This window comes from Haliotis asinina, chromosome 8 (assembly GCF_037392515.1).
Source record: "Haliotis asinina isolate JCU_RB_2024 chromosome 8, JCU_Hal_asi_v2, whole genome shotgun sequence".
Taxonomy (NCBI): Eukaryota; Metazoa; Mollusca; class Gastropoda; order Lepetellida; family Haliotidae; genus Haliotis; species Haliotis asinina.
Window position 1 is genome coordinate 61,505,125 of NC_090287.1, and position 15,646 is coordinate 61,520,770.

Here is a 15,646-nt window from a genome sequence, read left to right on the forward strand (position 1 = left end):
CTGGAACCAAAGTTAAACGATGCAATTTGGATGAAATCAAACTTAACTGGACCATCATATATTTGATGTCAAGGATGATTTAACAAGTTCCATAAAGATCCATGAAAAATCAAGTCTTATAAAGCCTATATTTCAGCATTTTCACAGCTAAACATTATCATTTAGATGTAAACATATAAAAACAAGACATAAGTTTATATGCTTTACTTTATGTTCATTATTTACAATGTATGTAAAATCTCTACCTTCAGTACCCTTCCCAAACTGTAGACACTGTCATACAATATGATGTGTAACGCATACTTGTTCACAAAATATACTGAACAACAAAAGAAATGCAATTTTATTTTTTGTGTCAAAGTTTTAAACAGAAGATATAAACGAGAATGCTTAGTTTTATGACATTTCATTTTCTCAATTCTTGCCTTATTTTTGCTGCTCAGTATGTTATCATGGTACCGCAAGCAATCATTTAGTAGCATGGAGATCTGCTTGAAATATGAGATCACCAGGCTTGTAATCAAAGTTCTACAACTCTTCTAATTTCCCCTTCACAGCCATGAGAGTAGTCTCCCTTGAACACACTTTCATATCACCCAGGCTCATCCTACATGTTTAATGGTCTCAAATTATTTAATTTCATTGTGAAAGCACTGAAGTAACTATTTGTTATTTCACAAAGAATATATAAAAGGTTTGTTACTACTGTTAGCTTCCCTTCATACAACTCGTCAACTTACGGCTATCCCCCAGCCAGGGTCATCAATGATACAGAACTCATCATCATCACTCAGCTTCTCAGTGCGGTCAGACAGGGTGCTGCTGGTCACAGACTCTGCACTAGTCGAGATGACGATTGGGCGCAGCCCAGCAGGAGGTACCTGACCTTCACCTTGGGTTTGAGTATTTGGCAAGAAGAAAACTTGTGTCTTGTTGTCGGAGCTTTGTCTTTCGGGAGATTCTGGAAATGGTAATCATTTTGAAGCACTAACATTCAATTTAATTCAATAACATCCATGACTGGCACAGTAGGCCTGATTCTTATCATTTCTTAGTGTTCGTTTAAGGACAAAAATGTTACAAGACCTGCTAATGTCAAAGCAGTAAGGAAACAATTTGGACTAAAAATAAATGTTATCCATTTTTGTTGGAGCTGTTTAATTTTTAACATTCACTGGGAAATGAATGCAGCAGCACATGACTAGTCAATGACACACAATATGAGACTGCTGTATTGTGGAAAGACTTTCTGAACGAATATTTTGTACAGCTTGTCTCATCCCTTCTCAAATAGTCTGAGAGGCTCTTATCATTACAATCCACTACATTCAGTATAACACTAATCACGACATTCATCATGACACCCACCACTACATTCAACATGGCACCCATCACTAAATTCAACATGACATCCTCTACTACATTCAACATGACACCTGCCACTACATTCACCATGGCACCCACCATTACATTCACCATGACACCCACCACTACTTTCAACATGATACGGGGTGGTGGGGTAGCCTAATGGTTAAAGTGTTCGCTCGTCACGCCAAGACCCAGGTTCGATTCCCCACATCTGTGAGGCCCATTTTCTGGTGTCCCCCGCCATGATATCGCTGGAATATTGCTAAAAGCGGCGTAAAACCAAACTCACTCACTCACTCAACATGATACCCACCACTACATTCACCATGATACCCACCTGAGCTAGACGAGGAGGCCTCTGATTCCTGCATGGCATCCACCATCATGGTGCTGACATGCTCCAAGCGGGACTCTGTCATCAGGTAGCTTTCTGGGACAGTTTCAGGTACAAGTGAAGACTCCCGAGACTGTGAAACATAAGACATCACCATCAACTGAACATACAGAATCAAATTACATCTGCATATTTTACAAGTCTATGCAGAAACCTTTCGTAACAAGCCAAGCCTGCCTCAAAACATCATTTACTGTAGATTTTACACAGTATCTATTAGCTGAAGATCTTGGCAGACTGAAAAGCATTTTACTGGACACGGGCTTCAGACTAGTGTCTGAAGTTGCAGACTATAGGCTAGTGGCCAACAGAATGTCACTGAAACATCACCTAGATGGTATTTATATGGTAAGCCTTTATGACAAACATAGCATGTGTGTGATGCAGATCACCACTCTAATGTAGACTGGAACTAATGTCCTGTAATAACATATGACTCTTCCCCTTCACAATCCTTTCTGAAAAACATTGCATTCTAACAGTTACAGAACGGAGTAAATCCGCAACTAATAAATTCAGCGGTGACAATGAAAGGAACATGTCACTTGGAAAGAGTTGTAAGGTGAGAGTACTGACTGAGTTGCTGGGCATGAAATGGGAGGCCTCCTGAGGTTGGCTGTCGGTGGGAATGAGGTCCCCGTCATCGGCAAAATAACGTATCAACTCTGTAAGGGCCCTACACGAGTCAGCACAAGTGCGGATGTTCACACGATTTGTAGATATTCTCAAGTCTGTCTTGGCAAACTTCTGTAAAATATATGATAATAACTGATACAGAACAACTGTAATTCAGGTAGACATATATAACACAAAAACATCAGATTATTTGAAAGGACAAATCATCTGAAGGTTCCTTGATGTATGTTTTAGACTAAGTTTGAATTGTTTTCCATGGAAATCATGAAAAATATAAATGCCGTATATAAAAGGCACCACTTCAAGATCTGCCTCTTATATCTGCCAAGATCTGTTGAAAGATATCAAATGGTTTTCGAGTTGTGCTCCGGAAACGAAACCCATCCCTCCATTTTGAGTCTAAAACGTTTCGATGGAAACTGAGAAAATGATAAATCACAAAAACCTGTAAGTAGCAAAAGGCACCGCTTTAAGTTTTGATTGATATATCTACCAAGTTTTGCAGAAACATATTGAATGTTTTTTGAGTTATGCTCTGGAAACAAAGCCCATCCCTCTATTTTGAGACTAAGTCCGAAACATTTCCATTGAAAAAGAGAAAATAATACATCACAAAAACCAGTAGGTACTGATAGGCACCACTTTAGGTTCTGGCTGATGCATCTAACAAGTTTTGCAGAAAAATATTGAATGGTTTTTGAGTTCTACTCTGGAAACGAAACCCATCCCTCCATTTTGAGACTAAGTCCGAAACGTTTCGATGGAAACCGAGAAAATGCTAAATCCCCAAAACCTGTACATAGCAAAAGGCACTACTTGAGGTTCTGATTGATATATCTAGCTAGTTTTGCAGAAAAATATTGAATGGTTTTTGAGTTATGCTCCAGAAACGAAACCCATCCCTTCATTTTGAGACTAAGTCCAAAACATTTCCACAGAAACGGAGAAAATGATCACAAAAACCTGTAAAGAGCAAACGGCACCACTTCAGGTTCTAAATGATATATCTACCAAGTTTTGCAGAAAAATATTGAATGGAGTTTGAGTTCTGCTCCGGAAACCAAACACACCTCTCACTTTTGAGGCTATGTCTGAAACATTTCCATGGAAACCGAGAAAATAATAAATCACAAAAACATGTACATAGCAAAAGGCACCACTTTAGGTTCTGATTGATATATCTACCAAGTTTTGCAGAAAAATATAGAACGGATTGTGAGTTCTGCTCTGGAAATGAAGCCCACCCCACCATTAGACTAACATTTAACACCATGTTCCATGGAAAAACAAAAAAAATAAAAATGCCAAAAATCTGTAAATAGCAAAAGGCACAACCATAAGTTGAGATTATTATATCTATCAAGTTTGGTCTAAAAATATCGAATGGTTTCTGAGTTATGCTCTAGAAACAAAATGATTACGGACGGACGGGTGGGCAGACAGATGGACAGACGAGGTGTCGACTATACCCCATTACATGCCAGGGGGATAAAAATCACAGAATCAGGTAAATAGCAAGGTAAGGTCAATGTTGAATGGCAAATTTGGACATCTAGTCAAGGGATAAGTAAAAATCTGCCTGCTCAAAATCTCAGTTCTTAATTCACTGCATCTGACATGTCAGATTTGTTTGGGAAAGATGTTTGGATTTGAAATGATTTCAAACACATTCCGTACCTTTATAATTTTCAGAACCCCCAATACACTAATCTACTAGTGTCTATACACAGGTCCAGCTGCAGCTCCACCTACCTGGTCCTTGCCATCACTAGTCCTCAGGGAAAGCTCAAACCTCTCCAGATCCGCTACACACACGTAGTCTGTAACACAATGTACAGCTTGCAACAGAGCATCTCATACGTGTCTGGACACTGTTACATGACATGACGATAGTGACATCACAGTTCCTACACGAACACCAACATGGCAATTGTAATGTCATGAAACAGGGAGTTCATCTTACAGAGAAATATTTAAATACAATTGTATTTGATCATACTTCACACAGTGAATATCTTATATTGCAACAATATAAGGTACATGTTTCAGCAACAGCAAAACTGTTAGTAAAGAAAAAAAAAAAATGTCATAGTTCATAGCCTCCGTGCTCTAGTGAATGCAGCCTCTTCACAGAGACTGTAAGGTCTGTGGTTTGATCTCTGGCTGCATCTTATCAATAATGTTACAACATGGTAATTGTTGTGGCCATGCCAGGTGTTAATATCTAAAGGCATAAAATAATATCTGAAATGGCATCTAAGGTAGCCAGCCTAGAGCAGGCCAAGCACCCACATAGACAGACACACCGCTTAATAAAGTCAGTAAGCCTGAACTCTAAGCCCTATTGCGCTTCACCTCAGCACTAACATTGTCACTCTAGTGGTGGAGGACAAAGTTATACTGTCTGTATGTCTTACCTCGTCTAAGATTCACCTCCATGTAATTCTTGATGGACAGAAACAGAGCTGCATCATCAAGGTGGAACCTGACAGGCAAAAACGACAAGTGTGAAGGAATGCATAAGTATACACAAACAGACATGAACAGTTATCTTTTAACATAACTACACACCAGTGAATATCCAGGTTAGACTTGATCTTCAGTAACCTATGCTTGTCGTAAAAGGCAACTAACAGGATTGGTGGTCAGACTCACTGAGTTGATTCAGTAAATCACTGTATTCCAGTTATGCAGAATCGATGCTGATGATGTCAGTCACATGACTGTTTGGTCCAGTCTCGATAACTTACAAACTGCTGTCACAGCTCATGATTGCCGCATGCAGCTTTAAACAAATACATGACTAGGGTTGTATTGGTGGTTTTGCATGAGAACGGTCATGAAAGTTTTACCTGAGTAGGGTTGTTGGAGATTGGGCTACAATGTTGCTTGATATACTAAAGGTTTCGGCAGTCAACATGGCCCGTTGAGCAAGATGAATAGGTCTGGAACATACATACAAATGCTAGTTATCATACACTTATGGCATACATACATGAACCATTCTGTTATTTCTCAGACCAATATGAGTTAATTTTTTGTGTTACCGATGAACCTAAATTTTCATTTCTCAAAACAAGAAATGTAGGTGGTCTGTCTTTCATATCTGACTCAGTTGTGACAGTGATATACCGAGTCTCATCGGAGCATCTCTACATATTAAATATGTCAACACAACCTGATCAGAGCTTGATAGTATACTGCTTGATGATGTGTTTGCACTTTTATCCATAAATGTTGCTAAGTTTGGGTATTTATGACATGGGAGCGAGTGTCTATTTGTGATTCAAAATCAGTCTACAAACGTTTCTAGCTTGGGAACAATGACAAGATGCCTGAGTGAAAAAGGTAGTACTGACCAGCTTCATTGTGTTCAGTTGCAGAGATATCAGTTGTGTAATATTGATCATGGTAACAGTTGACATCACAATGATCTGAGAGGAGAATCGCTGACAGTGGTAATATTCCCTGAGTGATATCAGTTGATTGGAAGATGGTTTCTACTGTGGCAGCCATTTTGGGCTGATATATGTACGACATACACAGAAAGCATAAACAATGTTAAACAGGTGACAGGAGAAGATCAGTGCTTTGGTCACAACAGAAGCTGGTGTTTGAGTGAGTAGTGTAAGTACTACTGAGTGTGTGGGGTGATGCAGTCAGTGGGAGTTTGCAGTTGCAAGAAAGGTTTCCATGCAGCCATATTAACTTAGAGATGGATTACAGTATCAGCTTGAGAACTATCATATAGGATAACATCAAATAACGAGTCACTGAACGTCATATTCTAAAGGTTTGACTGATGAAAGTGTATCAAATTAAAGATTGCAACAGTTTAAAATTTATTCTGTCTGGATGAATTTCAGCAATGCTGTAGTTATTGAATATCAAAATGCAAGGCACTGATTTGGAAAGCAAGGGAAAGCTATAAGTTAAAACCATTACTCAGCAACCAATTCATCTCTGTCTTGGAACGGTCTGAATGTACACACAAACAGATTATTACCATCACTCACACAAAGACAATTTTTCACAATTTTCATTTAAGTATGAATCACTGAAGCTCTTGTGAGTTTGTCAGTATGCAGTGATTCGTAGCTTCCAGCAACATGAATCCTACAGACACCCGGAAAATGCTTCACACCTTGTAGGTAGGTGTGTAACTGTATTACAAACTGAGTTTCCAAGCTATTATTATTTCCTTAAACCCAAAGCTACCCTACCACTGTAGAAGAAAGAAGCAAATAAAACTAAAGAACAAAGTATCAAATAAAAATGAAAATCTAGGCACCAGTGCATAAAATCCTTACAACATTAAACACAACACAAATCATGATGGAGAACAGCATGTGTGTTATTCCTTAAAGACACATCTACATATTAACAGACATGCTGGATCTAGACAATCCAACAATCAGTACAAGTGTGACTCACAACAGTAAAATTACAACAGTAAAACAGTAAAGTACAACAGTGCTTCTGACCTGTAGTCTACAGCACAACTCCATAGATGAACATGAAGCTCTGTGATCACCTTGGGCTCAACATAGCCGAGGATCGGGTAGTCCTTCACATCCAGGAAGTCTAGACACTGTTAACAGAGGAGGGCTGTTACAGTACTACAGGGAAACACAGAAAAATCATTGTATTCACAGTGGGAGTATACAAGCTGCATTGTGAGCAAAGTGATCTTACAGAAGTGATTTTTTTATCCAAAACACCCCAAAACTGGCTTCACACATTATTCCAATAACATACCTGGGAAATCCAGCTCTCTCCACTGGCAACCATCTTGTGTCGTAGAGTTCCTCCTCTCACATTTACTGACACAATGAAGTCCTTGAACATACAATGTACAAATTTTAAAGATCAAAAACAATCAAAACTTATGCTGAGTTACAGTTCCAAATTTTTCATGATGAAACCTATGCTGACTTAAAACTACTGGCACAGACATTGTTCTCATGTTACAAAAACATGTTGAGTCTCGGCTAAAAATGTGAAATATTCTGACACTAAAATTATCTAACTCTTAGCCCAGATTATTCCTATGATCTACCTTTCCTGAACAGAACTGGTGTCATTTCTTTTGGTTGTGTACACTTCCATTGTATCCACTGCATATTTGGGAATAGAGCCGACATGTTACACATAAATGCAGAAAAGACAGGCTGAGTATGAGATGTCTCTGACTAGTTCCTTACCTTGGTATTGTTGAGTGTATCTAGTTTGATTTTGATGGCCAAGCTGACCATGTCCGGGCTATCTGAGCCCCGCCCTACACAACTGGCAGACTTGGAGGCCACACCCATTTCTGACTTGTATATTCGGGGCTCCAGGTGGGCTGGGAGAGAGTCTTGTTTCAGGGGCTCTAGATTGCCAGGTATTACTGGGTTACTAAGGTTACCTAAAAGCAGAATATCAAGTTTTCATTCATCAAGAATGCCAAGAACGTTACTTGCATTGAAAAGGTCCTGAAAATTTCCTTGAATTGACTATTATTTGGTTACAGCCAATTACAGTTTCAATCATTTGACAACAAAATGCCTGCCAGCATTATGTAAGCCTTAAAGATATAGGTTAGAACTGGTCTTCAGCAACTCATCCTTGCAGCAAAAGGTGATGGGGTCATGTGGTTATACTTGCTGACTTGGTTGCACAGATACATTCCAAGTGCAGCTTCAAAGAAGAAGCAGAGCAAAATGTAATGCTCAAAGATTGAATCCTTTGTATCTCTCTGGGACTGTGTGTCTTGTTGCTGTAATGTGAGGGTTAACAACTTATCCTACCATTGTTACTCATGGCTGCCTTGTTAGATTGGAAACAGAGGTATCTGAGGTCAGGGTCACCGTTGTAGCTGATGACGGAGAAGAGGACAGCTTCATCCACCTCCAGACACACCTCTCCATGTTTTCCTTCCTCCTGGAGTGAGGCAAGTAAATATTTTGCACAAACACATCAATATTTAACATCACAATGGAACAGGATGTTTTCATATTGGAACAATAGTTCTGTAATGTAATTTTGCTATGACAAGTGTGAGTGTTAACTGTATATTAAATGTAGCAACACATTTTATTCCTTGCACCATATTATGAGGCTTAGATTTAGATAACTCACCTTATGTGGTGTGACCATAAGAAGTTTTCCTTTGGTGATGTTGAGAGAGAAGCAGAACTTGCTAGGAAGCTGTTGTTTGGAAGTGCGGTGGCTGCGAGAACGGCTATCATGGATGGAATACTGGTAGTCCTCCGAGTCTGAGTCCGAACCAGAGTCTGGAACAGTCGGCAAATGATTCGAGCTGCCTGAAGAGCTGACTTCGAGATGTACGGATAGGGTTTACATACTGAAGAGCTGACTAGGAGATGCACTAATGGTGGTTACTGTACCAGTGAGCTGACTCTGAGATGAAGAGATCCTGTCTACTGTATTGAAAGCTGACTAGGAGATGTACTGATAGTGCTTACCATACTGGAGAGCAGACTCTGAGATGCACTAATTGTGCTTACTGTAAAGCACACTTTGAAATGCCAGTGATGGTGCTTACCGTACTGGAGAGCTGACTTGGCCATTTGGAACTTCTCCTGGTCCCCTGCCTGCTGCAGGAGGTGGAGGATGTCCAGGTTGGCTGGATGAGCCAGGTTCATAGACTCCTGTGTTCTCAGTGGAGATGGAGCACTTGGTTCCCACAGTGTCAGGTCATTGTTTACCCTGTAGACAAAACCACAGACACCATAGGTGATGTTCTAAAACAATGTTTCATCTTCCATGTGTGAACATCACATATGTTGGTATAGCATTCACTACAGTCCACCACTCATATCACCTTTTCATACATAGTGAGAGACAATACCTTGATAAAATGAAAACAATTCACACCCTGAAATCTTTCTTTGTGTGTGTGAGGTAAAGAAAGTTAGAATTATGAGACTTATGAGTATCTTAGGACTTCAACTAGCTCCTAATTTATTGAGAAAATCATTCCTGGGCCCCATTTCAGCATAACTCCCCTACTTTAACATAAACTTACAACCGTCGCATCGCAACAATCACTTTGTGAAGTGTCCCCCAAGTCTTTAAAGTCCATGAAACAAATATTCACACCATACTAGTACAGACAGAGGGTTGGTCTAATGAATAAGGTGTCAGCTTGGTATGGCCGACACAAATGTTTGATTCCACTGACCTGTTGTAGAGCACCTCAAACATACTCCTGCTGGGGAGGCAGGCAGTGACAATCGGCAGTGTGATGTCCACCAGCAGCTTTGTGTTGTTCATGCAGAAGTCCTGGAACCCTCGCATCTCCTCTTTGTCTCCAGGAAGAACCATCTGGTAATTCATGCATGAGTAGCATATATACCATTTGAAATTTTTAAAGAGATTGTGACCAAACTGTTTGTGCTGTCCTTATTCTGTTGTATCATGTAAATTTCATACTTAACATGTTCTCTGTTGGATTTTCCAGCTGTAAAACCATCACTCAGCTTTCTTGATGAGTGTGCTTGTTCTTAAGCAAGTCTTACGTAGACCAATCAAGATATTTGAACACCCACCTCCCTGCTTTGGAATTTCCACAATTTCCAGCTGTAAAACCATCACTCAGTATTCTTGATGAGTGTGCTTGTTCTTTACCAAGTCTTATGTAGACCAATCAAGACATCTGAACAGCCACCTCCTTGCTTTGGAATTTCCACCAAGAATAATGCATTCCAGGTTATACATGCACTGAACCAGTATGCACTGGATGGACTGAACCAGCATATGCTTGCAGGACTGAACCAGTAAATGACTGATGGGTTCAATAATGATATCCTTGGTGGACATGTAATAAACCAATATATGCCTCATACACTGAACGAGGGAGCATGGTTTTATGCCACGTTTAGCAATATTCCAGCAATATCATGACAGGGGACACCAGGAAAGGGCTTCACACACTGTACCAGTGTGGAGAATAGAACTTGGATCATGTTTCACAAAACTCTCGCAAGCCTAAGATCTTGTAACTTTTCTCATAGCATCCGTAGCTCCTGTGTTACAGTATAGGAGGTACAATGGCTATGGGAAAACTTATGAGGTTTTAAACTTACGAGAGGCCCTGGGTCATATGTTTGACAAGCAGATGCTTTAACCATTAGGCTACATTCGCCTCAAGAGTATTTATGACGGACTGAATCAGAATATGCATGGTAAATAGAACCAATATACACAACACATAATAAACTAAGACATGTCGAATCGATTGGACAAGCACACATGCCTGATGCCTAGATACACTGGATAAGCAGAAACAACACATGCCTAAAGGAATGAAGACTCACCTCCTCGCTGGTGTGCTTGCTCTCAACCTTGTCACCCAGACTGCTCAGATCCTCCTGTTCATACATAGACTTGCGAGCTGAGAAGGGTGATGGTTCAGACCGATCAAACTGACAAGCTCCATTCAAAGAATCCATTGGAAGGGAGTCATCAGTGTCTGCCTGGTCATCCTCCAACACAGATGGCTCTTTCTGGCTTGTCACAATCACAAGTCTGCCCATGTGCAGGAATACATTTTAAATTGGGAACAAAATAAAAAAATACTACAGGGAGGTGTCATTACAAGAAAAATTAAAAACAGTGGACACATATTATTTCCTGACATATTCAGAGAAAAAATATTTCATAAACAGACAACATATACAACTCAGTGAGTCTGCTGGCATTTCTCACCGTGGCCAGTTGAAGCCTTTCTCTGACGAATCACAGCCATCATCAGAGGAAACCGACACCAGTAACACAGGGGCATCATTGGGATCCTCTTGGAAGTAGCCTAATAAAGAAAGGCAAAATGCAACTGCACATTCTGTGATAATTCTGTACAAAATGTACTTCTGTATGAAAACACCAGAAAGGCTCTTAAAGTATCTTTGGATACGTAACAATATTTATTTAGAAAATTGTTTGGACCTGCAATATCACTGCACATGAATTCCATCTTCTGCTGTGGTCCTGAGTTGCCCAGATCTGTCTGGAAAGTGAAGTCCTTCATCTCCAGGATCAGGACTTCTTTGTGGAGGTTCCTCTGCCACCAGGGCTGTCTCATCACCTGGGGCCCTGTCCTCAAGTCAATGATAGGGAACCTGAAAATTGCAATAACCATTACTTGATCATGAAAAATATATTTCTATGGACAATACGCTGGCATTACAGCAAGGTTCATACAATGACTTGTCCTGGACCTGGGATATATTGTGAGGACCTGTATATTTTTCCAAAAATGCAGCACCCTGGGTCATGTTCAAGTCCATAAAAAATATCTTTATACTGGATCAAATCCTATCTTCCTAATAGAGAGATTTATTCAGTTAAAAAGCCACAACATTTCTACATGTTCTAACAGATATACTTATGTGCATGTTCCAATAGTGACAATTTTGCTAAGTTCCTAAGTTGAACTGTCAAATATACTCCAGCTTATATACCAGTTTAATAGCAGTAAACGTAAAATAAAATTATCTAGTCCATATTATTTAAATTTGTCTCCAGAAGTTTGTTTTGATAGCCATTCGACAACTTTACATTTACAGGGGTGTTCCAGATAGTAAACATACATAAAGAAACAATATGGAGATGTATGGTTGTGCTATCTGACCTGACTCTGAATGTCGACCCACTACTGGAGATGTGCAGGTCCATCTGCTTCTGTTCCAACATTGGACCCTCTTCCATTGCCGAGCTGAAACACTGTCGTCCCAACTGCAACCAAGACCATCCATGGATTAAACTGGCACAAATAAGGGGGTGGAAGGGTAGCCTAGCTAATGGTTAAAGGTTTTGCTTCTCACACCAAAACCCTGGCTTTGGGTAGCCTAGTGGTTAAAGGTTTTGTTTCTCACACCGAAACCCTGGGTTTGGGTAGCCTAGTGGTTAAAGGTTTTACTTCTCACACCAAAACCCTGGGTTAGGGTAGCCTAGTGGTTAAAGCTTTTTCTTGTCATGCTTAAACCCTGGGTGCAATGTGTGAAGCTTTTTGAGGTGTCCGTTGCCATGACATTACAGATACTGCTAAGAGTGGAGGAAAAACACACTCACACTTGTACAATTAGGGACCATGAATACTGCTAGGAGTGGAGAAAAAACATACTCACACTAGTAGAAATAGGGACCATGAATACTGCTAAGAGTGGAGAAGAAATACACTCACACTCGTACAAATAGGGACCATTTATATGCTGAGTAGCATGAAGCAATGCAAGAGTTATGCCCCTTTGGTGAGATTTGTAACTGGAGTGGGGAGTGAAATGCATGACAGTGAAAGTGAAGGAAAGGCTGAAATGTGTCACAACAATATGGGATGGCCATGAGAATTTGTTTTCACACAAACACATATATACCCCATAAGTTAAGGATCATTAATCCATGATAGGACTGTGTGGTGGGCTTGTCAGGAAAATACATACTTAAGAGTGATGCAAAAATGTTTAACAAACTTAATGGTGGGAGCATCACCAATATATGGAGTCCTCTGCTGAGGCCAATTATAAAGAAAATCTAGACCGTGGTGTGTGTGCCACAGAGCGATCAAAGCAAACAATGATTGTAAGCCCATGTTAAAGGATGACAGTGAAGATCTCCTTTGTGCTGAGATCATTTTGTGAAATATGGTTCCTAGTTGTCAGGAAGGGCTTAGGGTCTTGCGTGGAACGTATTTGAACTTTACTAACAGTATATTTATTTGTGTGGGTCTCATATCTACGACCTGCTTTCATTCTTTCCACACTAAGGAGTCATTTAACAACAGAGCTGAAATACTGTTCAAACAGTAAGAAACTCACACATTACATTACATTTCATGAAAGGCTTGGCTGTCAAAACAGAACTATTTAACTAAAGCTAAGAATAATAATTGGATTCTATTCTCGAAAAATTACATATGATTTGCAGAAATTCTGCACATTTTATTAAAAAAAGAATCTGACCTGTGGTATATTTCTGAGGAGAGTGATTGAGTGAGCGAGTGAATGAGGTTTTACATTGCTTTTAGCAATATTATGGCAGGCGTCACCAGAAATGGGTTTTACACATTGTACCCATGTGGGGAATCAAACTTAAGTTTCAGCCTGATGAGGGGAGTCTTTAAAAAATAGGGAATACCCACTGAACACCAGAAGCCAATGTCACCTTGTGTTTTTCTAGTCTGTAGGTAGTTTGTAACAATAGAATATGTGATGTGGAGCGCTTAATGGCAACAGGGGAGAGGGAATGAAATATATGAACACTAGCCCACAGTTCTGACAGTGAAGGATGAAAAGGAATATGGTCTCACCACACTGGTTTGTTGTTGCTGTGATGTCTTGAACCTTGCACCACCTCCATGGTCAGTTGGGGCAGTAGGTTCAGGAGACAACAGGGCACTGATGCGGTCCACAATGGTGATGTCAATTTCAGATGTAAACTGACCAAGTTCAAAGTTGATGTTGGTTTTAGGCAGCTTGCGTGACTTGGAACTCGACTGGAACATTAAACATGGAATAATGAAGACGCTGGGGTTCTGTTCAATACTGTTTACATCAGAGACGTGTAATTTCTTGTTTCAGTATGCCAAACATCAACATTCTGTTTCCACTTTCATAAAATATAGGTGCCGTCATGTCTTCAATATCAGAGGAAACTTTGTTCCAGGCTCACTGAATTTGCAATACAACTGAGTTTTTAGTGTGAAAGATTCATGTGAAAATTATATATTTTTAATATTTATCCAAAATACCTGAAAATTAATAACATAGTATAAGGATATATCCATAAATAAGAGCTTTAGGATATGAATGTTCCCAACTGCTAAAAACTATACGAAAACTAGTACTGTGTATCATCGTATCTCAGAACAACATAATGGTGTATCAAGTCCATCAGTAAGTCTGCACCTTTGACAACTCTGGGGCCAAAAGGAAATTCTTTCGTAACATGATATAACAGAATCACATGGACATCCACAAAAGTTTATGTCACACAAATATAGTTTTTATCATAAATTTCAACATACTATATCTCCACCCAGGAATGTTTTACATATCTGTCACTATTTTAAAATAAATTAACTGTCCAAGAGATCAATCAATCACACAGGATAGTTACAATAAATTTTCTCGTCCATGTTTCCCGAGATAACAAAGGTGATCTATGTGCCCCATCTAATCCCTAATGTCAGTACGCACTGACAGGTAGGCTGAAATCAGGTGATAATGAAGACCCTGATAACAATAATACCCTGCCCAAGGCCACTGCACTGTACCCAAGTAATCCTACAGGTTGTACTGACTGTGTAAGTAGAAGCAGTCAGTCATGACTATCGCTAACTCTCTCCATACTGCCTCAGGCCTGGACCCCCCCTGTAGAGCCAATATGCTTACATGACACCCACAATAAACTAATTACTGCAACAACCTTGCCCTTAGCTGGCAGTTGACTGCTCAATGACTTTCACAGTGTGTGCAGCAAGAAAATAATCTTTAAGGAAACACAGATAAGCGTGAATTTGAAATAAATAAACGTGACTTGTCTGTTCAACACAAGCCTTAATGGTAAGATGATGAATCATTAAACAAACACTCCCAGCTGTGATGAACATAAAAAACATGAAACATCTCTTTCACAGTTTAAATTCACTACTTTCACATAATATATATTTTGGATAGATAAGTTCCACCTATGTAACTGAAAAAGGAGCATGAGAACTGTTGGTAAACAAACGCATGTCAATTTATTTTTGGTGACAGTAGTCTTACCTTAATCCTGTCAGCGGTGACGATGTTGAGCTTGACAGCTGGTGCACCGCCATGCATGCTGCTGTACATGTTGCTGGGGAAGGCTTCAGGTCCATCTTTGTTGTCAAACACCAACAGCTGAAAAAAATAACAATATGTTTCACAGCATCAAAGTGGCATGAATCTACAAAGTTACTAGACACTATAGTATCTTGGGTACGATCTCATTAAAACACCTAAATGTGGGCGCAAATTTGTCACTTCACCAAATGTGGCTCAACATCAACCAAAACTCGTAAGAAATATATATTAGGTACAAGTCACCCTGACACAACTAGCATATAGGCAACTTCATGTATACAATTGGTCTGTTGATTAATGCTGCACTCAGCAATATACCAGATATATGGTGGTGGTGTGTAAGTAATCAAGTCTGGAGCAGTAATCAGTAATCAACAGCATGAGCAATTGGGATATGATACTGTCATACGTATATAACATG

At 39.7% G+C, this 15,646-nt stretch overlaps 1 protein-coding gene across 2 annotated transcripts in view; it reads right to left on the reverse strand.

Annotated features, from left to right (window-relative positions):
* LOC137294671 (autophagy-related protein 2 homolog A-like) overlaps positions 1-15,646 on the reverse strand; it is a 67,607-nt gene that overhangs the window by 20,261 nt on the left and 31,700 nt on the right. The window contains exons 13-32 of one of the 2 annotated variants that reach the window (XM_067825740.1): positions 15,166-15,282; positions 13,707-13,892; positions 12,033-12,136; positions 11,348-11,520; positions 11,111-11,210; positions 10,720-10,930; positions 9,585-9,727; positions 8,946-9,109; positions 8,519-8,673; positions 8,188-8,320; positions 7,603-7,805; positions 7,157-7,237; positions 6,883-6,989; positions 6,344-6,376; positions 5,251-5,343; positions 4,816-4,883; positions 4,151-4,218; positions 2,339-2,509; positions 1,706-1,835; positions 741-961 (exon numbers count right to left, since the gene is read on the reverse strand). In XM_067825740.1, the coding sequence (XP_067681841.1) occupies positions 741-961; positions 1,706-1,835; positions 2,339-2,509; positions 4,151-4,218; positions 4,816-4,883; positions 5,251-5,343; positions 6,344-6,376; positions 6,883-6,989; positions 7,157-7,237; positions 7,603-7,805; positions 8,188-8,320; positions 8,519-8,673; positions 8,946-9,109; positions 9,585-9,727; positions 10,720-10,930; positions 11,111-11,210; positions 11,348-11,520; positions 12,033-12,136; positions 13,707-13,892; positions 15,166-15,282 (2,661 nt within the window). The remainder of the gene's footprint in view (positions 1-740; positions 962-1,705; positions 1,836-2,338; positions 2,510-4,150; positions 4,219-4,815; positions 4,884-5,250; positions 5,344-6,343; positions 6,377-6,882; positions 6,990-7,156; positions 7,238-7,602; positions 7,806-8,187; positions 8,321-8,518; positions 8,674-8,945; positions 9,110-9,584; positions 9,728-10,719; positions 10,931-11,110; positions 11,211-11,347; positions 11,521-12,032; positions 12,137-13,706; positions 13,893-15,165; positions 15,283-15,646) is intronic. The other variant, XM_067825741.1, reaches the window with a different exon arrangement.